This window comes from Scomber japonicus, chromosome 9, assembly GCF_027409825.1.
Source record: "Scomber japonicus isolate fScoJap1 chromosome 9, fScoJap1.pri, whole genome shotgun sequence".
In the NCBI taxonomy this organism is placed as follows: Eukaryota; Metazoa; Chordata; class Actinopteri; order Scombriformes; family Scombridae; genus Scomber; species Scomber japonicus.
In genome coordinates, this window is record NC_070586.1 from 24,150,264 (window position 1) to 24,172,122 (window position 21,859).

A 21,859-nucleotide genomic window follows, 5' to 3' on the forward strand; every position below is an offset into this window, starting at 1 on the left:
AGAGTATGGAAGTAATTTCTCAAGAGTTCGACTTCGCCCTGAGCTCGAATTCAGCTGCCAAGCTCCATGGCCTTGGCTCCGTGTGAGACCGGAAAAAGAATAACAACTACTGAAGGACATCAGGCTACACCCAGAAAAATGAGTGTCACCACCAAGGAACTGAAGCGGCTTCGTTGCTGCTTATTCATCATGTCATGCTGATGTTTTCCTGCCTCTTTTCATTATGAAAATAAACTAAACTCTTTCATTCCCACTTTGTAAACTAGCATTTTGCAAACGATAATTTGACCTCCCGCCTGTTTCTTGTTTTGATCTGCCCTTTTATTCTGTAGATGTTCTGTGGCTCAAACTACCTGAGGGGTGTGTAGCAGAGGGTTAATACTGTAGGGTTACTTTGTCTCTCACTGTCTTCACCTCCTCACCTCTTCCCTTACCAGCTTTAGGTCCTGGGGTCATCACAGTATGTCTTCACACTGACAGTAACGGACCCATGGAGAGCTACTCAGGGTCTTTATCTGACCATTCTACCTTTGACTTCTGGACCTGCCTGCTGTCTTTTATGATTTTGATGATACCTACTCATCTGTTGAAGACAACGGGTGGCCGCCAGGATAATCCCACAACACGCGCTTACTGGTTTAGTAATCCCCACAAGAATGTCACACTCTTCTCCACACATCCCATCAATACAGCTATTTTATGAAGGGATGTGCAATTCAGTGCCTGAGGATAATTTACAGACGAGTGCATGAAAGTGTGCAATTTAGGATGAGACGTGTGAAAGATTAGGAGACTATACTGAATGTTTTAAACAGTGGTTCCATTTAGAAAAATTAGAACAATAATCTTTACAGGTTTAATTAGAAATATTCCAAACAAATACAAAGTGTGTGTTTTCTTGTTTTAAATAAAATGTGATATTTTTCCCTTTGTGAATCCTTCCATTTTCATCCAGTTGATACATACTGAAGGAAATATATGTGAAAATTACTAATATTTGATTAACTAATATTTAAACTACGGTGGCCGAGACCCGCCATGGCTGCAAATAAAAGTAACGCTGCAAACATAAACAAACGCTGCTGCAAATAAAAAGAAACGCTGCTGCATATAAAAGAAACGCTGCAAATAAAAAGACACACCGCAGCAAACAAAAAAACCTGCTGCAAATAAAAACAAACGCCGCTACAAATAAAAGAAACACCGCAGCAAACAAAAAAAACACTGCAGCATATAATAAAAAAAACGATGCAAATAAAAAAAGACTAGGGATTACCGGGGACTGTTTTTGCCGAAACACCGGAAGAAGAAACAACAACAGGACTACGAATTGGAAAACGAACTAGAAAGTAAGTGAAAATGGTAGTGTTTGTGGGTGACTTGTCTGTTTCAGCCAACATGGGGATGAGGATCGGAACTGCAGACACTTAAAACACGCTGTTCCGCCTACGGGACGGGTTGTAGGTTGGGAGGTAGCCACAAGTCCTTCTGAATGTTTTAAACACCAACCCTTAAACATATTTATTCATGCCGTACATTGTTAGAAAGCATAGGTTGTCCTGATTCATTCAAGACCACTCACGAATTATATTGGTTGCTCACAGCCGTAACAGTATTCAGCCACTCAGCTAAAGTAAAAACAGCTATAATCTCTACATACCTTCAAAGTCTTCCCTTTATCCACAACAATCATCTTATGACTCAGGACTTTCTGTACAGCTCGCCAAGTATCCATTCTTGTGAAATATGAAATTCGTTTCCATAACATCGAAATACTTTCCTCAATATGTCCATGTATTTAGTCCAACACGTAACGTAATAACACAAATAACAAACCATATATGGTCCATTTTACATATTTTCCTGACCTACACGTACAAGCAACAACAACAACGACAGTAATAAGCTGCCGGAACTATGTAGCCGTCAATTGTTTCCACTCTCGTTCGTGGTCTCCCCGTGTTAGTCGAAGCTAACAATACACCGGCATTCTCCAGTTCAACTTCAAACCTGGGGCTACATCGCCTGACCAAATAACACATTAAAAAAGTACATGTAGCGACATTAAACACTACCATTTTCACTTACTTTCTAGTTCATTTTCCAATTCGTAGTCCTGTTGTTGTTGTTTCTTCTTCTTCCGGTGTTTCGGCAAAAACAGTCCCCGGTAATCCACTTCCGTTGTGTCTTTTTTTAATTTGCATCGTTTTTTTAATTATATGCTGCAGTGTTTTTTTTTTGTTTGCTGCGGTGTTTCTTTTATTTGCAGCGGCGTTTCTTTTTATTTGCAGCAGCGTTTGTTTATGTTTGCAGCGTTACTTTTATTTGCAGCTATGGCGGGTCTCGGCCACCGTATTAATCATCTCATAAGACAACATTTAAACATAAACATTTCACATTTGAATGTGCAGCATTTATCATACTTGTCTAACATGCAAACCCTGATTAGATTAATCCAGCCTGTCATTGATTTCACATATGTGATGATGTGTTTCAGAACTAAGCTGATATGGGTTTTAAATTGATCTTAATTTATTAAAGACATGTTTACCATTTAACATGCCTTTAACATTTCTAACATAGTAGTGTACACTGTTTAAGCCTTTGGTATTTGGATGATTGATTTTGTAGCCTGAAGTACATTGAAATGCCAGTTGACTTTATGACTTAAGCTGACTTTCTACTAACACAACAGTAAACTGAGTAAAAAGGAGAGAGACATATGTATGATCAGCTTGAAGAAACTGAAATCATAAACTGCCAAGCCACATGTTACTTGCTGGTCTGCTGTATCACTATGCACCTATCTATGTGTAGACATGTTTTTTGTAATTCAAGAAAATGAAATGTGTTAGAAACAGTACACTTAAACAAAAAAACACAAAAAGGTTCATCCAGCAGTGGAAGTGATAACATTTTTGGAGCACCATTGGTGATAATCCTGATAGTTGATTTTCTTCACAGTGGTGAGTGGAGAGGATGTTGGGATAAAACCTTAGTTCCAACCACATGATCTAGTCAAAGTACATTGCAGCAGCTCCTGCAGCTGAAAGGGTTAACACTATTTGTGAGAGAGCGATGATGGCCATGCCTGCCTGAAATTAAACAGTCACTTGCTTATCATCGTCATTCATTTATTGCGTGCACCTGTAGAATTCCCATCACCCAGGGAAATGACAGCAGTCTTCCTGCTTTCCCGCCACAGAGCTGCAGAGACAGAGTGGTCTTTGTCTGTTTTCAGGCTGTGCTGTGCTCTCACTGCTTACACTGTAATGTCTGAAACAACTTAGTCTTACACAAGCAATGCTTTAAAACTGAAGATGACAATTCATTCGATGAATCAATTCTATCATCAAATGCTCAATTTCGAGTAAATTGAAAGATACTGGACCAACTGGTGCATGCTTTCACCTTTACAGTGCCATATTTACACTGTATTAGAAACAACCCCCTGTTGTCACTGAAACTGTCAGATCAGAGGAGCAATAAACAATTTTTCAAACTACTTCATTTGTTGATATTTTTTTCTAACACAGAAATATACCTTAATCAGTTTTATTGGGCCTGTTGTGTCTGACTGCATTACCTGTTGTTTATTTTGCTCATAGTGGGCAGTTCTGCATTTTCTGCTGGGGGCAGCACACATATGGAAGTAAAGCAGTAGGCAGGCTATTAGAATCCCAGGGGATATTTTTCAGGGCAATACAAAACCAGCAGTGAGTCTTCCTGCTGAACCACTTTGAACTGAATGCGTAAGCTTTGAGCTCTGTGGATATAGTGTTAGGTGCATATGTTGTTGTATATTTGGGATTTGAAGAGATGTAATTGCTTATATATATATATATTCAGTAAAAGCCTCACATCTGTATATTGCAGCCACATACTGTGCATTACTTCTCTTGTTGCTTTGTTTGGTCCTATTTACTGCTGACTTGTTCTCCACTCGTGTAGTCTTTTCTGTACTGGTCTACATCTTTTGCCAGTGGCTAAAAGTATGTGCTTTGTTTAAACCCGGTCATTAAAACAGCCCTTTGATCATCACAAAAATTAGCGGTTTCCCTTTAAGATGCTAGTGTGAACTGATTGGCCTCATTATCTGAATTAAAGCAAATGTTCTGCAGGTTAAGAGGTTGGTAGTTGAACATTAAGTGTTTAATAATGACAACCTGCTGCCAGAAGACTTTCTCTCTTCACATTGTGAAGCACTTTGTGTAGAAATGTTCTTTTTAAATATATGTATTGATTTTTCTATACTTTACCAGTAAGTCATGCATGGATAAAACTATTCCACAAAGCATTTTTCATAATTGCCACCTTTTTCATGTCCCTCATATTACTGGAAAGTAATTACTGCTTAAGACGATTGGTGATGTTTGCAAGTGTGTTGGCATGTGTCACCATCATATAGTTTTTTTATGTTTCTTCATTACCAGGAAATATTTATGTAGCTACTTACAGTATGTAGATGTAGAGTAAAATAAACACTAAGCAATTTTAAATATTATGTATGCCATCCAAGCATTTTAATGGGAAACCAAAAGGTTTTTTTTTTCAGTTTTACCAAAGCATCCTCTAGAATTGTAATTGGAACCAAAGAAACCAAAATGACTTTCTACAGTTGAGTTGATTTTCTCTCATGGCTGGGAATGTATGATGTTATTATCTTGACTTCCTCTTGGTCAGAGACCAAAGGATCGTCGAGCTGTCCACATTGCCCTCTCCCGTGTAGGCCTAATTGTTGCCTGGCTGTGCAACTGTCTCGCACACCCATTTCTTCTGTGGTTAAAGTACAGTGGGAAGAATAACTCTGCTGGAAATGTTACCCTGGGAATAGTCTGCAGAAATGTCATAGATCACACATTTTTAAATACCTTGGGGCTAAACCCAATTTAATTAGAAAAATTGTAATCCTGAGTTCCTAGAGGTCATGTATATGCTGTATAGGCCGATTATAGCTTTTAGGATGAGGTTAGAGAATTAAAAGGATCCCACAATCCTGCATTGTGTTGACTGTAAGTTGTCAAAGATCTATGACATGGGAATGGTCTCTGTTTCTGATTATCAAAACTTTTTCTCTGTGCCTTCTTTATCTTTCTGTCCCTCTCACTTACTTCCTCTGTCGTTGTTCCTTTGGCCTCCTTCAAGATTAAAGTGGTTTGTATGAAGGTGGCAGATGCAGTGCTTCATATAGGTCCAGTCCGCTGAGCTTCTCAAATAATCACCATTTAACCTTTATCATTTACTACAGCTTCGACACTGAGATTTGAGTGAGGTGGTTCAAGCTCAATGTGAAGAAATCTGATGATCACTTGGAACACGTTTGCCAGAGTTTCACAGAAAATGTGTTTTTGTGCGTCACATTTAGTCTCACAGACAGGCCTTATTTTCTAATCAAGTGATTCAGTCTCACCACAGTGGTGTGAAACTCTGTGGTGTAATTTTACCTTTCTCTCTTCCAGTGATATTCTTTAAAAAAATGATCTATGCTACATTTAAGCTTAACCTAACCTAACCTATATTTTACCTTCATGCTGATCTCAGCTACAGTCCAATCCCTATCTATAGCTGGAATGGGAAATACACCACTCACACTTTTATAAGCCTTTCATCTTGTCATGTAGTCACATGGCTACAGAAAAAATGTGTGAGATTTTGATGAGACAGAGTGTGTTCAGAGAAGTGTGTACAGAGAAAGAGATCACCCAGTGAATGAAGAAATTAAATCCAGACCAGCTAAAAGATGGAAGGAAAGTTGGAGCTCTCACTTGATGCACCAATTAGTAGACAGCAGAACAAACCAACCTATCGCTCTAACACCCTTCAGACTGACTGACAGTCCACCAGCTGTCACAAAATGATTGACACCTGCTCATTGATTGACACCTGGTGCCAAGGGCTCCAGACAGTTGTGTGACTGTACACTCTTCCTCACAATGGCAGTGTACAGCCCTTTCTTTCTTTCTTTCTTTTTATGTTCGGAAGTTGTATAAATGGGTGGGTGTGGTTGGCTGGGAAGAAGAGTGGTATTCTGCTGCTGTCTGGTTGTGTTTCTATTAAAACACAGACATACTTTACTGTAACATCTATTTTTAACATGTTAGATTTGACTGTATAGCAAAATTTAGTACCTGTGGATCTGAGCAAATCCTTCCAGTGTTTTCCATAGTGTGGTCTATGGCTTGCTCATAGACCACAAGAAAAGCACTAACCTGAAGTAGAAACTGACTTAGCTGATTTTTTCAACCAAACTGGTATCAAGTATTTTCTGTAATCTGACCCTTATTTTTCTTATCAAGTTCAATATTCTAAATATCCTTGTTGTATTTAAGTTTTTATATCTGATTTTTATAGTGTTTAACAAGTCAACTTGTTCAAAATGTATTATTTTCTCTGTGTTCATGTTTTCTTTAATAGTTTTAAATAGCTTTAATTCTTGTTTGTTCAAAAGACCAATTATGTTAAATCTGAACTAAGACTGATTCCAAAATGGCTCCAGAGAAGTCAAGATGAACAATAGAAAAATGATTGATTAAGTATTCATCATACTGTTGTCCTACTGTTGTTATTAGAGTCAACTGTGATATAACTCAATTGCTCAGCATAGTCCTTTGTACTGTTTGAGATGTCATAGAAATAAGAAACTAGCAGCGTTTTTTATCCAAATAACTAATATGTATGCTGAGCATGTAGCGAGAACATTTAACAGTGTGTAACAGCGTACATTTGCTCAAAAGTTTAATTATTTGCTAAAATGTGGACATTTTCAAACAAAATATTATTGCACAATGTTACAAGCTATTTATGAAAAAAACTAAACCAGCAGTGCAGATGGAGCTGAGAAGAGTGAGTCTGACAAGTCCTTGTCAAAACGTTTGAGATAAGCCACGATATGAGTAAAAAAACAGTCCAGAGACTGAGACCCAAGAAGTAGAACCCTGGTTCATTATATCCAGCTTCTATATACAGTATACCTTTAACAGCTCTTTAATAACAGCCAAAAATGTCTACATCAGTCAGGCTCTGGTTTGCATGCAAGTACTTTGTTCATAAGCTGTCTTACATTTCTCTTCAGACAATATCATTAGATACAAAAAAAATAGCAAAATATACATTGACCTGAATTGGTTTGAAGAAACATGATTCAAATCTTTCCCTGCACTATCGCTTGCCTCTTTTGGCCTCTCTGTAAAGCTGAAGGGATCAGCCTCAGTGGTCTGGGCCTCCACACTTGGCTCCAATGGATCAAGGTTAATGTCTATCTAGAGGCAACTTCATTTTCCCATATTTTATGATTCAAAAAGGGGGTTCACCCACAAAAACATACATGCATTCAAATTCGGGTAACATGTTGAGTAGGATTTCATACCTTTATTTATTTATTTATTTCAGTTTTCTCCAAGCAATGCTAGAAACGGTCATTTGGTCATTTTGGTGTGTGCAAGGTGTTGGTTTCTTCTAGTTTATAACGTATCAGGTGACTCAGTGATTTAGATCATGGTTGTAGATATTGGAGAACTCCCTTTTACAGAACCAAAGAAACATCTTGATCTTTAAGGTCACTGTGAACTGTACATTGTGTAAACACTTTAAAATCTGACCAGTTTTTGGCTTCCACAGCTGAGAGTTTCAGGAGGAGAGATCCCTTGGGGCCAGAGAAATTTAATGCTCCTTTTATGCCGTTTGAGGTGGCATGGGGCCGGAGGTAGACCACCTTTATAGGTCATGTGATATGTGGGTCATCTTGGGGCCCAGACAGTGGATCACAAGGATCAAACACTTTTTGAATGGCTCTCTGACTTATTGATTTACAGGTACTGAAAGGCAACAGGCGATCCACAGTAACACATACAGTAGAGACATTTTACACAGCAGTGAGTTGCAACTTTTAACTTAACGATGACTCAGTTAAGAAGGTAAAGCAGTAAATGACAAAATGATTCCCATAACTCCAAAACCGTTGTGAGTTATCGTTAATTATGTCGGGGTCAGGTGGTAAATTCTGCCCAGAATCAGGTCATTTTCAGCGTTGTGTCAAGTTGTTTAGTTATGAAAGCTGTCCCCTGGAGCTGTGTGTCATCAGTATGCAATATGTCTTTTTCATTCTATTATTGATTGCAATACATGCACCCTTGTTTCCTCTGCATGCCAAGAGTTCAAACGTGCTTCAAACAGCATAGACCTATATTAAACATCAATGTTTAATTATAATTTTCTTAAGTTGTATTAAATTGTCTAATAGAGACTAAATGCCACACTAAGTAGCAGGTTGTATATGTAATACAGAGAATTAGTGGAATACACCCACATAAATGTATCCATTTCTATCTCACCCAGTGTTTCCTTCACCTCCTCTTTCTCAAAGTCCAGACCAGTTAAGCCTTGCAGAGAGCACTGCAATGATTGAAGTCACCTATATGACTTTTTACAAGGGCCCTTGGGCTTCAAGGGTAACCTTCTCTGTCAGAGTCTTATCACCTCTGTACTGACTCTCAGATGGCAGAAGAGGCTTCAGAAGACAAAAAACATCATTTTTGAGCAACTAGTCTGTACTGCTAGAAGCAGCAGCCAGACTTGCCCTTCAGTTTGGATTTACATACAGAAGTTGTTGTGTCTCTTAGAGGCTGTCATTAAGGTACACTATTAGCATGGTACCTTTGCATAACTTTAAGCTGAACTCATTCATGGTGTTGAACTGTTGACATTAAACAAAGCTTCTATGTGAGCTTTGCAAGGAAAAATGTTAATTCTATGTCAAAAAAGTGAAATTTGTTTGATTGGTTTTTGCACAGATCTAAATGAGAAACAGTCAGTTATGCTCACCTTATCGACCTAAGTGAAAGCAATGCAGTCTTATACAACTCTGTTATGTAATTATAAAATTAAAACACATATAACTCCTGGTTTAGCTGATGAAAATCTTTCAAAAATCAGTAAATATATGTTAACACAAACAGCACTTTCTAATTACCTTTTCTTTTCAGGTATTCGACTGTAAGATTTATCATAGACAAGATGTAATTTAGTTGAGCTACTCTGTCTTCTTGAGAGTGTGATCAATGAGTCAGGTGTCATTAGATCACAGGGAATTCCTTATGTTAAACTCTGAAAAAAAGAGAACAAAGATATTTGCTAGGCATAGTTGTAGCACCATGTTATATCTGACCTTTGCACTTCTTGCTATTTGCTCCTTCTAAAGGGGTTATCTAGGAATTCATGCCTATGATAATATTCCACATTTAAGTCACTCTAATTCAGTGCCAAGAAATTATCACCGGTTCAACCAATAAAAAGAGGATCTTCAGTGGAATAGATTATAGTTCATCCAGGAACAAGTCATTATCGCAGGATGAATGCCAGTAAAACAGGTCTCCGGTCCGTCAGCCTGCATAGTGTCCCAAAAATATGACAATTATTAATTTGCTTTTAGCACCATTCCGGATATAGGCACCGCAGACAGACAACACATATGCTTATTATCATTTGATCATTTTTTATTGATTTTTTTGGTCTCTGAGATATCACAGACCAACTGGAAGAGACATGTCTTAGACCAGCACTGTTGGGAGTTAAAATTACTACCAGACAGCAGATTACCTCCCACACACACACACCTCACTGACTCAGCTAAGCCCTCCTCCCTATCTAGCAGTAGCCAATTGTGGTGACTATTAGACAAGAGTCGATAAATTGCAGTCCAGCCTCTCCCCCCTGTGGAAAAGCCAAGCACAGAGGTTTTAAGCACTGTTTTCTGACTCCCCACCACTTTAGTCTGGCAGTCATACTGATCACTGATCACAGATCACTTCCCAGATCAATTCCCATTATGACCCATTTCTATACATACATATAGATAGATCGATAGTTTCTCCCAAACGATGTCCGTATAACGTATACTGTACGTGCAAACACACAATGACAGTCCAGTTAAAAACGTGCGCATAAAATAACTGAATTTATTAGGGCAAGCTTGATTGATATTTTCTTCTGTGGACATCTCGCGAAGTCCACTACACATGACAGATGCGACTCCATAAAAGGTCTAAAATGGCTCAGTAGGATTGACGGGAAGAACTCTTTCACAGTATTGAAATAAATGTGTTGCTGGAACCAACAGTGACTTCTGACTGAAATTCAAGAACCAGGGTCTGCACCACCCTCTTTCCATTGCGCATCCTTGAATAAGACTGGTGTGCTTTACGCACAATGTGAGACTTAATTGTTGATACAACAAGCGAAATAAACATGACACACCTACAATAATTTAAGAAAATCTGAGGACAATTATTTTACATTTTATTACATTCATACATATTTGAAAATATTATATTTAGCATCCTAAAATGAAGATGCATGCACCCTAAATTGAAGGATGTATTACCTGCTCTGGTAAAATAAAAGTCTGATTGGATGAGGATGTACCTCTCAGGCACAGGGCCAAATTAAGTATATTTCCCTCCTCCCCAAGGTGTCTCATTCACTTTTCAGATGGGCACTCTGCCCCGCCTCTCACTGACGAAATAACAGTGTGCGTTAGGCAAAATTGAACTTGTTGCTTGCCAGCACTTCACGGTTTCTGTCTTTCTGTTCAGAACCAGGATCATCCCGGAGCTGGACCACGTAACTCTGGAGCCTCAAGGAGAAGAAAAAGGCGCAGGGAGATAAGTGCTGTTGCGCCGATTTGGAGTGGACATATTTGGGCACTTTTACGCACGCATGTTACGCACTGGGACTAACTGGATTTAAGGACACACATTGTCATTTGTGTATTTTATGGAATAAAACATATTTCAACGTAAGTATTTTTTCAGTATTTTAGAATGAACTTAAGTATCAATCGAGACTATTGCTAAAAGCCTGGAAAATTTAATTATTGTAATTGTTGACATATTTTTTTCTCAATGTGTAATATATTATACATTTTAAACTCTTTAAATTATGATTAGGTTCAAGTGGAAGTTTGTTCTCACTCGAGACATTATTTAACAGGAACGCACCCAATGATGCCTTGTTGTCCTTACTTAACCTCCACTGGTGTCTCCCGCTGCTGAGAGAGGCGAGTTTACTAAATCAGCACTGCGGTTTGGAAAGTACTTCAGTACTTTTTTTGATTCATAGCATACAATTTAGTTCACAAGTTAATGCTGTCTAGATTTCCTACGAGCATCCACAAACAGCAGGTGTTTCTTTGGAGAGGAGGAAAGTTAAAGCAGTGGCACCAAAAGTAAAAATTCGAAATTTGAATATATTCTTCACTGGATGACAGTGTCAGCATCAGCTCCCAGTGGCTGACAGTTTTTTGTATTTCATAGCAAAGAGCATTTTGCAAATAAAGGACCACTGGCTCCAAATGTCTGTAACCAATTATACGCCTATGTGATGCCCAAGTGCTGATCTTCCTTTGACTTTTTTTTCGGATTCCTAGAAAACCTTCTGCAACTGCCTGAAGCTTGCGCACATCATTGTATGCATTAAAAATACTTTTACACTGAGTATTCATTAGCGTGGTTCTATGTGGACAGACAGGTTCTACCCACCTTGAAACATTTTAGATGATGATATTTTGGCATTGTCAGTTGTCATTACAAAGCAAGTGTAGCGTCTTTTTTGTGCATCTCGTACTTTGACCCACCACTTGTGTTTATACGGTAGGGTGCAAATGAGGGCGGGGGGCTCACTGCTCTCTGTCCTCGTCTCCAAAAACTCTGCAGTCCGACCTTACAAGAAGCTTTTACCTATCAGCCCTGCCACCCACAAATGCCTATTAAATGGCATTTGTACACTCAAAATAGTATTTTTAACGGTATGACTATATTCTGCCAGGTATGTTATATGTCAGGTAAATGTGATGTCACCTGTTTTCAAGGGCTTTTTAAGTGTTTCACCGTTCTTTTAAGTGTAGATGTGTTTAAAGAAGGAGCTCAGTCCATTTACATCAAGAAAAAACGATTTATAACATTTCATGTTAAATTATGTTATTGGATTCTGAGCTGAGCTGAGCTCATGTCTGCTTTGTTTGTATTAAGAATAGATGAATATTGAATTTTGCTGATACCGATGCAGAAAAAATAAATTGATGAATCTGTGACTCCCTAAGTGTGGATGCAAAAAAAAGATAAAAGACATCACAAAAAGAAAATCTGTATGAATTGCTCCTTAATGCACCTTTTTTTCTTTCTTTTTTTCTTCTTCCAACAGATGATTCTGAACATAAAACATATCCTGTGGTTATATTTTCTCTGTGAAGCTGCAACTGCAACAGGTAAGTCTGCCTCATTCTCATTCTCAACCCTAACCCTCACCTCTTTCCACCTCTGTGTGTTTCACTACACATAAAGACCAAAAAAAAAAGTAAATAGTATATTCTAACAAGGTTGCATTCAGTTAGCATCTGTACTCTACAGTTTATCTGCAGTAAAATATATATGTGTTGGTGGTACCTTACAGCATTAAGGTTTTACTCTCTTCTTAAAGTAGCCTAGTAGTCTTCTTCTTGTGAAAACTATGAGACTCTATTCAGAGGTGAAGGTGGGCGTGTGGTCTGCGGGGGTTTGCATATCGGGTCCCGCTGGGCCCCCTGGCTCTCCTGGCCCCTGGTCCCTCTTTCTGTCTCTGCATATGGATAGACACCTTTCAATTAGACTTTGCTCTCAGTCTGGAAATAACAGCTGGTTTAACCCCTCATCCTAATAAGGCCCTCTTTTAAAGCACACACAATCATGCCCCTGGGGCTGTCTCACCACTGTTTCCAGGGCATTCCCTGCATTGTTCCTTGTGAATGTCCCCCAACCCCTCTCAAAAAACAAGTAAATCTTCTTCCTCTCAACAGTGCTACATGTGATTCAGCCTATTACCATTCATTTGTGTCTGGCATTGTGTCTGATATCCCCCTTGGTTTGCTTCATTACACAGGAGTGGAATTAGACTGAGATACAGTCAGGGCTCAGAGGGGAGCAGAATTAAGCTTAGTAATAGTTGCCTTGTCGGGTTTTGCAGTAGTTTAAGATGCAGGATTAAACTTAATCTAAATACCCATGTACAGCAATATAGGTGTTTTATATCAGTGGTATTTTTTCTGTTTAGAATAAAGTAGGAGGTCATGAGAGGAGGGAGACATATGGTCCAGGATGCTTATGACATATGCCACTTCTTTTTATGTGGGTCTAACAGTCATCAAGTAGTCCTGTAGTTAAAGGGGGGATTGTTTGAGAAATACAGCTAACATGCAGAACTCTGTAGTGGCCAAACATGAAGTGATGCAACCTGTTTAACCAATCATCCTTAACTTAATGCAAACATGTTGTACATAGACTACAGTCAGTGTTAAATTTGTTCCCACACCCATCATTTTAAGAATGATGTTTGACTTTCCAAGAGCCATTTTCAGGCCATGATGCATGTTTTTTTAATAGTCTGGGTGTAGTTGTCACACCCTGTCAATGTAAATGAGTCAGGCAGTGGAATAAACAGAGGATACCTAAATGAAAAAAACAAAAAGTAGCAATAAATAATCAAAAATTATAGTTGTGAGTTAATTAATATGAATTAAGTCTGTATTTATAATAACCCTTTGGTTTGTCTTTTGCCTTTCAGCCTCCAACACGTTATCGATAATCAGGCCAGTCACTGGGTCCCTCTCAGGGAAGGTAAATCTTCCTTGCTTCTTCTCTACCATCCCAACCACAGCACCAGTCATTAGTCCTAATGGAACGGCCATTTATACCCAAGATTACTTGCGTATCAAATGGACCAGAATAGAGGGAGAAGTAGAATCAACGGTGCTGGTGGCACAAAATGGTGTCATCAAGATAGGTGCCAGCTACAGGAACCGCGTATCAGTGCCCAGTCACCCTGAGGATGTGGGTGATGCCTCATTGACAGTGGTCAAGCTACGTGCCAGTGATGCAGGCACTTATCGCTGTGAGGTCATGTACGGCATTGAAGACACCCAAGACATAGTTAACCTCAATGTCAACGGTAAGAAGTTCATGTTATCTTTCCCAAGTCACACTGGTATCAGACAAAAGTCCCTAAAATTGTTTCTGCCAAGATACTGTTTGATTGTAGAGGGGGGATACTGCAAGGGCTTAATAATAGTGAAATGCAATACAAGTGATGATTGAAATGTAAACAGTATGAGAAAACTATGGGCGCCCTTCTGCTTGCTTTGATAGTAGCAGCTACCCAGTAGTTATACAGAGTAACCACAGTTTTCAGTTGTTCTTATTTTAGAGGTGATGCAAAGAGAGTCTGATGAAAGTTGGGACCCTGTCCATATCATACATACAGCAGTGTTTTAATTCCAATGTTCATCCATCTAACCCAATCAGACTTAAGAGCTCAAATGTGGAGGGTGTTCCAGATGTTATATGGGCAGAGCAAAAGCTATGATATAATCTCATGCATCCCTGTCATCTTGGGTGCCACCTTGTCAGTGGAGAATTTTCTCTTGGTGGGGCACTCAGTGGGTGCCACCAAGTTTGTTTGTTTTGTTTATTGTACTTTACTTTTCACTGAGCAAGAATAATATCCCCAAAATCCCTCAGCAAATGTACACAAAGCTTAAATTACGTATATGATCATTTAATAGTATTGCACTCTCCAAGCCAGAAGTCTCTTTTTTTTTCTTTGGGGGGGGGGGGGGGGGGGGGGGGGGCAATCTCTACCTAGTGTCATTATCTCTTGAGAAGTATTCTAGGAGATATGATTCATGTTTTAGGGGATGATTGGGATAGTTTTGGCTTTCACTAGTTTACAGTCTGCACAACATCTTATCCAAGTATTTGCAATGTTAATTAGGACTATCAATCACATCTTTTATGTCTGTTCACTGTCCACAAATATGGGGATTTCAGGGCCATGGCATCATCTGCAGTTATCTTGTTCATTTGTGGTTAACTGTCAAGTATTTTGCTTATCCTTTTGGTTTACTGCAAAGTTACGTCTTTCCAAATAAGCTGAGAGACTCAATTATTTCACTTACTGTGTGTGACTTATAAGACATTTGCCATAATTTACAGCACTGAAATTATGTTGATTAATTCCAGATCACTATGTTCATGTTTCTATACAAAACCTCATTATGTTTTGTACTTTGGTGTTGATTGTTTGTTCTATTTGATTCCAGGTGTTGTCTTTCATTATCGGGCAAGCACTGACAGATACAATTTAGACTACCAGAAGGCCGTCCAGGCTTGCCAAAACATTGGAACATCCATCGCTACATATGATCAACTGAAAGCAGCCTATGAGGATGGCTTTGATCAGTGTGATGCAGGCTGGATTGCAGACCAGACAGTGAGGTTTGTTGGATTTAAATTATCAGTGGTCATTTCATTTCTTTTAAACAACACTACTATTCAAAAATATGTATTTACTTGTTTTATGAAGTGATGCAAAATACTTTTTTTACAAGGGTGAGATGATTGACTTATGTGTTATAATGGCTCTTCAATTCTCTGTCTGTACAGATACCCAATTACAGTGCCAAGGAAGGGGTGTTTTGGCAACCTAAAGACTACACCTGGCATTAGGTCATATGGAACCAGGAAACCTACAGACACCTATGATGTATACTGTTATGTCGACAAACTTGATGGTAAGTCAGCCAAAAGATTAGGCTTTCCTAAGTCTCCACACGGAAATCAATGAGGTGTCGTTTAGAGGCACTGACACCCCCTTTGGATGGATTCAAGAACACACCAAATTACCACAGTGCCAAAGCAAATTATTTTTATGACTTATAAGACTGCTCTGGAAATACACATATTTTATTTAGTTTATTTCCATTGTGTGTTTGTGACAATGGTTGATCTTTTAGGTCAACATTGTAAAAAGGGGGTTAGGGTTACAGAGAAACTCCTTGTCATTTGACTGTTTGAAATCCATTCTCCACCATAGTGGTTATTGAAAAAGAGGCCAAAACATGTGATAATGGATGTTCTAAATGTCACTGGCACTGCTTATGAGAAGTTTTCACTTCTTCTTTACTTCTCAGCCAAGAATCTTTTTCTGTCCACTCAGTGACTATTGATAAACTCAACTGAGTATTAATATCCCTCTTGACACTTTTGAAGCCCAGTCAGTCCTCTTGTTCTTCTCATCTGGGGTTTGAACAGTGCAGCCCGTGGGTTATTCTGCACTATAATATAACTTTAATTGATTTTTGGGTGTGTTGCAAATCAATTGATCATGAACATGAAGACATCATTCAATATTTTGACATTTGCATTATAAAGGTATGGTGTCAGCCAGGGAACACAAGCCCCAGCCTCATTGCAACAAGGGACATGCACACACAGCTTCCACTTTAAATGAGTCATAGGGCTAAAAAAATTGGGTCAGAAACATGCTCAAATCATATTGTGTGCCCAGCTTCAGCTGTTCATTCCCTCCAAGAAACTATACATGCATCTTTGGCCTCACTGCATTTTGGGCCATAATAATTTGTTGTATTCATAACTGTGTTTCAAAGACATATAGTACACCCAATTGCTCTACTTAATGGTTAATCGTATTGATTAATTGGGTGTATCTTTGATTGTAATTGTCTTGTGTTTATTGGCAATAGAAAGTATCAGATAATGTTGAGCAAAGTCTTCAAATTGAGTAGTTGGGTTAATATTCCTTGAAGCTTAATGGAAATAGGTAGTGCTGTGAATGAACCATAACATACTATGCAAGTAGCTTTAAGATACAGGATAAATTCAAATTAGGCAGTAAGCAAATATTCTAGACAAGTTTGACATATAGATACAAACTTGTCTTTAGTAATAACTTAACAGCATCAATATCATCAATACATTTTAGAGGACATATATCCATGTAAAATAGTGAACTGTTTGTAGACGATTTTCATGTCTTTTTGCTGCTTTTGACAGGGAGGCAATTCCTGGGTGGAAGGCACCTCCTTATCTTATTGCCATTGTAAAGGCAATCAATCAATCAATCAATCAATGGGATGAAACCAACATGAGATATTTGAAAATGTTACCCCCAAGACTAATTGAAAACATTTAGCCAGTCATTTGTCCCAAATGAAAGAATGAAAGAAGGTGTAAGCTACAGTAGTCCACTCACCCACTGAAGCACATTGAGTTGCCATTGTGTATGAAATGCGCTATATAAATAAAACTGCCTTGCCTGCCTTGCCTTGAGGGGAAAGCTAGTGTCCTGAAACACAGGCCAGGCACATTGTCTGCATTGCTATCCCACCTCAGAATATTATAATGAATGAACTACTGTTGTCCTAAGTATGATCAGTGGGAGATGTTTTGGGTCTATGCCCTGCACAGCTGTGACTTTTGTCAGCTGTTTTTGGGCATGTCTCCTCTAAAAGGTCAAAACGGCCAAAATCTGAAGTTTGAGATGACTACAAGTGATATGCTTTTAACTCTGTATTCAGTTCAAATAACCCAGAATGAAACGTGGAATTACTGTCCATCTGTTAGTGATACAGTACTGATTGGTAAATAAAATGAACTCTGCCCTGGTTGACTGCTTCAGATTTTGTTACCATGATCACTGATGATTTGTTGCTATGTTGACTATGAGTTAGTGTTTTTCGTTAAGTCTTAATTGCATTTTTCCATTAGGTGAAGTGTATTATGCTCCTGTGACCCGTAAGATGACTTTTGAGGAAGCAAATGAGGAGTGTAAGAAGAGGAATGCTGTTCTGGCAAACCCTGGTCAGCTTCACGCAGCCTGGCGACAGGGCCTGGACCGATGTGATTACGGGTGGCTCTCTGATGGCAGTGCACGACATCCTGTTGCCGTACCCAGAATGCAGTGTGGGGGAGGCCTTCTCGGCGTCAGGACCATGTATCGCTACAGAAACCAGACTGGCTTCCCACAACCAACTACTAAGCTTGGAGCTTACTGTTTTAAAGGTAAACTCACTCACAGGATCTTGTTGTCACTATTTAGTATGTTTATAGTGTGTCATGGAACACAGTGTTATGTGCATGTAGTTGGTCATATAGTTTATATGTTTATACTCTGCTGTAAAAGCAGACATAGTGATTGAAGGCACAGACCATTTTCTGACAAAACCAGGCCTAAACTGTAACGACCTATGATCTCATCTATTCGTCTATGCTCCCCCACCCTTTGATTTTCTGCTTCTTTGCACCACTATACACATTCCCACATCTGAACCAACCCAACATTTTAAAATGTTTACAGTCTGTCTCATCTTTTGTCAAAAGTTCTGTTCACTTTGTATCAACAACATGAACAAAGAGGATGAATTATTTTACAATGAGCATTGTGTGTCATGTGCCAGACAAGTCCTGCTGATCGCAGTGTCCAGTTGACCTCACTGTCTCACATTTGAGTCTCACACCCATTTCTGTGGTTTACTTAAAAGCATTGGGCAGACTAGCCGTTACTGTAATGTGTTGCAAGTTTGTGAACAGTAACACCTTAAACTTTATTTTAGAAAAACCACACTGATGATGTCAAACAAACTAAAATACTTTATGTACTATTCAAAATGTTCAAATATTCAAAGTAATTGTAATTAATTAATCAATGAGTAATCAAGCTGTAAATGGTATGAAAATGTATTCACATTGTAAGTATGCATGTAAATATAGTTGTTGTTACAAATTGTATTGATTAATGACCATGGGAAGAAAGGAGAATACCACTACGGATCTCTATAAATAGTGACACTTCATGGTTCACTGGAAGTTAGTAGAATTAGACTAATCCCTAAAAATGTGTGTTCTAAACTAATCAGTATCCCCAGGGCAAAACCAAATGACAGATAATAGTCGCCATTTAGAGAAGCAGCGAAAGTAACTAATACCACACCTGTCAGCCCTTTTAGCCTCACTATCTAACTCTTTTTGCGCCTTTCTCCTCTCGTTTCCGCTGTCAGAGTTTGCCCTCCGTCATTCTCACTTGTAGTTATCAGAGCAGACGTTTGGATAATGGACAGCTACTGCTGGACTTCTAAATTCAGTCATCTGTGGTGACCCCTGACCTGGCCTTTCCATCTTTACAAATGAGAGGTTGGACAGATAAGCCTTCCTCTGCTTGGCCATTTACTGCCCCTGAGCAATGCTAACTCTCGCAGTGATAAGTCCCCATGGAGTTCAGAGGGCGCACAAACAGGCCACCCTCACCTCCTGCTTTGTGTATTCCATGTCAACTCTCTCAGTCGTGTTGTATTTACGCCCCTGTCTAAGTGCTTTTCAAGTGACCTCGTTTGGTGGGACTCACTCCATCATTTCCTGCTTTCCCACTCCCAATAATGTCTCAAAAAGATATATTATGTAAACTATGAAAACCTGCATCAATCACTACTACAGTTGCTACAATTGCTACTAAACAGAAAGACAGGGAGAAAGGAGCTGGGTGCAAAGGGAAAAGGGGATAATTGGTTTCTGATTGGTCCTCGGATTGGCCCGAAAAAAACAAAGACTCACTAACAGCTTAGATGAATTGGTGAGATAATGCACTCCCTCTGAGAGCAGGCTTTACATTTCCTGTTCGGAAAAAACATGTCTCACACCTTACATCAGAGATAGTTTCACGAAGAAAGAGGGCTAGTACGTAATGGTCAGCAGCTGGCTTTACACAGTCTGTCTGCACAACTGAGGAAAGCTGTCTAATGCTCTCACACTGCTTTATATGCATACGTAAATGAGAAAGGGCATGGGAGGACAGAGGGGTGAGGAAAAATTGAGAAAATAAAAGGAGCTAAAGGGACCTTCTTATTAATAAAACCTTAAACATATGTGGCCAGTTTAATTAGTGAGCTTTTTAGGAACAGACTGTTGCTGAATGTCAGGGCCAACGGTGTACAGTGCACAGCAGAGGACAACAATTGTCAGGGCAATGAAATCCACAACATTCAATTCCTGAAAGTTTATCGTTTGCTTAACTCCTTGGCAACAGTAACATGAATCATTTCAGACTCTTCAGGAAATGTTTAGAGAAACATTCAAAGGCCTTTTTTTGTAAAAAATAGAACACAGCCCCATTTGCTATGAGCTGGTCTATGGAAAGGCAATTTAACAGAAAATCAACACAATAGTGTTGAGCCCAAATATACATTAAGATTATTTAGGTTATTTTCCAACTGATGCACATGAAAACTCTGATTTATGTATAACTTATGGCTGCACTGTTTCTTTGACAGCATTGCATGAATTAAGGTTAGGGTCAGTTATAAACAACATCAAGAGCTCAGGGAGGAAGTCGTTGACATTGAGGTTTCTAGGACACTTAGAATCACACTTGCTGTTGTGTGTTTTTAAAAAAATGGAATTGTCTAATATATTTCATCTACACATGTTTGATCTGCTTTACACACCGTGAACACACCACTGGGGAAATCCATGGTCTTAAAATAGCATCTATCAATCAATCAATCAATCAATCAATCAATCAATCTTTATTTGTATAGTGCCAAATCACAACAAAGTTATCTCAAGGCACTTTACACATAGAGCAGGTTCTCAACCAAACTCTTCAGGTTTTAACTTTAAAGAGACCCAACATTCCCACATGAGCAACAGTGGCAAGAAAAAAAGATCCGCGATTAACAAAGAAAAATATGGCCCAAAAATAAAATTGTTGCTCACTTATCTCAAGAGCAATCACGCCATTTTCCCCATGACACCTACATTTTAAAAGCGTAGTAGTTTATGTTTCTTGATTTTTCAAATCAACAGTTGTTTAATTTTGCAGTCAATGTAGTTCGATTTTATGAAGATGCATAATGTCTATAACTTTGTGTGTTTTACAGGAAGGAAAGAGGTGATCAACCAGACTTCCTTTGTGGATTTATCTGTGGTAAGCATCACCGCCACTACCACCAGCTCCACCAGCTCCACCACCTTCATCCCTTTACTGGAGAGTAGCACTGTTACTGTGACTACAACATCTGAAACTGTACCAGAAGTAGAAGCAGAGTCTCCAGACACTCCTTCTATGTTCTCTACCAGTATGGCTCCACCTCGTCCGACTCCAGCAGACCAAGAAGAGGAGTTATTCACCACAGTTGCTCCCACCATAAAAGAAGAAAACGAGGACATTGATGATGTGACAACAGCCACACCAGACTTTGATGTTGATGATTTTGTAAGCGCTACAGAAACCACGGAAGCAGTGTCAGAGCCAGTTGAGGAGCCAGATGATCAGTCAGTGATTGAGATTAGCACAGTCCTACCTGATGTTCCCATACCATATGTCTCTCTCAGCACAGAGCCCATGTTTGCTGAGGGGAAGACAGAGAAAACTATTCTGGATTCTCCAAACGCCACAGAGATGACCTCTGACCTCACAACAGAATCAGCTGAATTGACCATTGAAGAGGTGTTCGGATCCTCAGAGTCAACACCCTCACCTGCTGGGACTCATTTAACAACACCATTCACAGACTATGATTCTAAAATGGATGAGGTTGTGACACATTTTCCTGTAGAGGGGCTGCCACCTATGCAGCCAACCAGCTCAGACAGCACTAGTACTATTGATGGAACAGCAGTCCCTGTCACTACCACTTTACAAGATTTCCACTCTAACGAAACGAAGATCACAACAACAGCGTCACCTCAAACTACCCGAACTGCAACACAAAACACACCTCACATGCAGGATGTAGAGACACCAGCTGTCCACAAAGAAGAGAGCACATTTGCAACAGTGACAGCCAATCCTGTCCTCATTGACAGTGGAACCTCAGCTGAAGATGTGACATCACCATCAAGTGTCCACGTCTTTGATGAATCCTCTACCCATGTGCCAGAGCACAGCGGTGAATTCCTGACAGAGGATGACACAGCCACTGACATCGGTACAGAGTTCTTTACATCCGCTCCGATGTCTTCAGCCGTGGCCAGCAGGACCA

General features: G+C 39.3%; 1 protein-coding gene across 1 annotated transcript in view; it reads left to right on the plus strand.

Moving 5' to 3' along the window:
* The first annotated feature begins 11,802 nt into the window (after nucleotides 1–11,802).
* LOC128364938 (versican core protein-like) overlaps nucleotides 11,803–21,859 on the plus strand; it is a 41,453-nt gene continuing 31,396 nt past the window's right edge. The window contains exons 1-6 of the mRNA XM_053325555.1: nucleotides 11,803–11,820; nucleotides 12,196–12,259; nucleotides 13,591–13,974; nucleotides 15,125–15,299; nucleotides 15,468–15,595; nucleotides 17,592–17,885. Coding sequence (XP_053181530.1) covers nucleotides 11,803–11,820; nucleotides 12,196–12,259; nucleotides 13,591–13,974; nucleotides 15,125–15,299; nucleotides 15,468–15,595; nucleotides 17,592–17,885 — 1,063 coding nt within the window. The remainder of the gene's footprint in view (nucleotides 11,821–12,195; nucleotides 12,260–13,590; nucleotides 13,975–15,124; nucleotides 15,300–15,467; nucleotides 15,596–17,591; nucleotides 17,886–21,859) is intronic.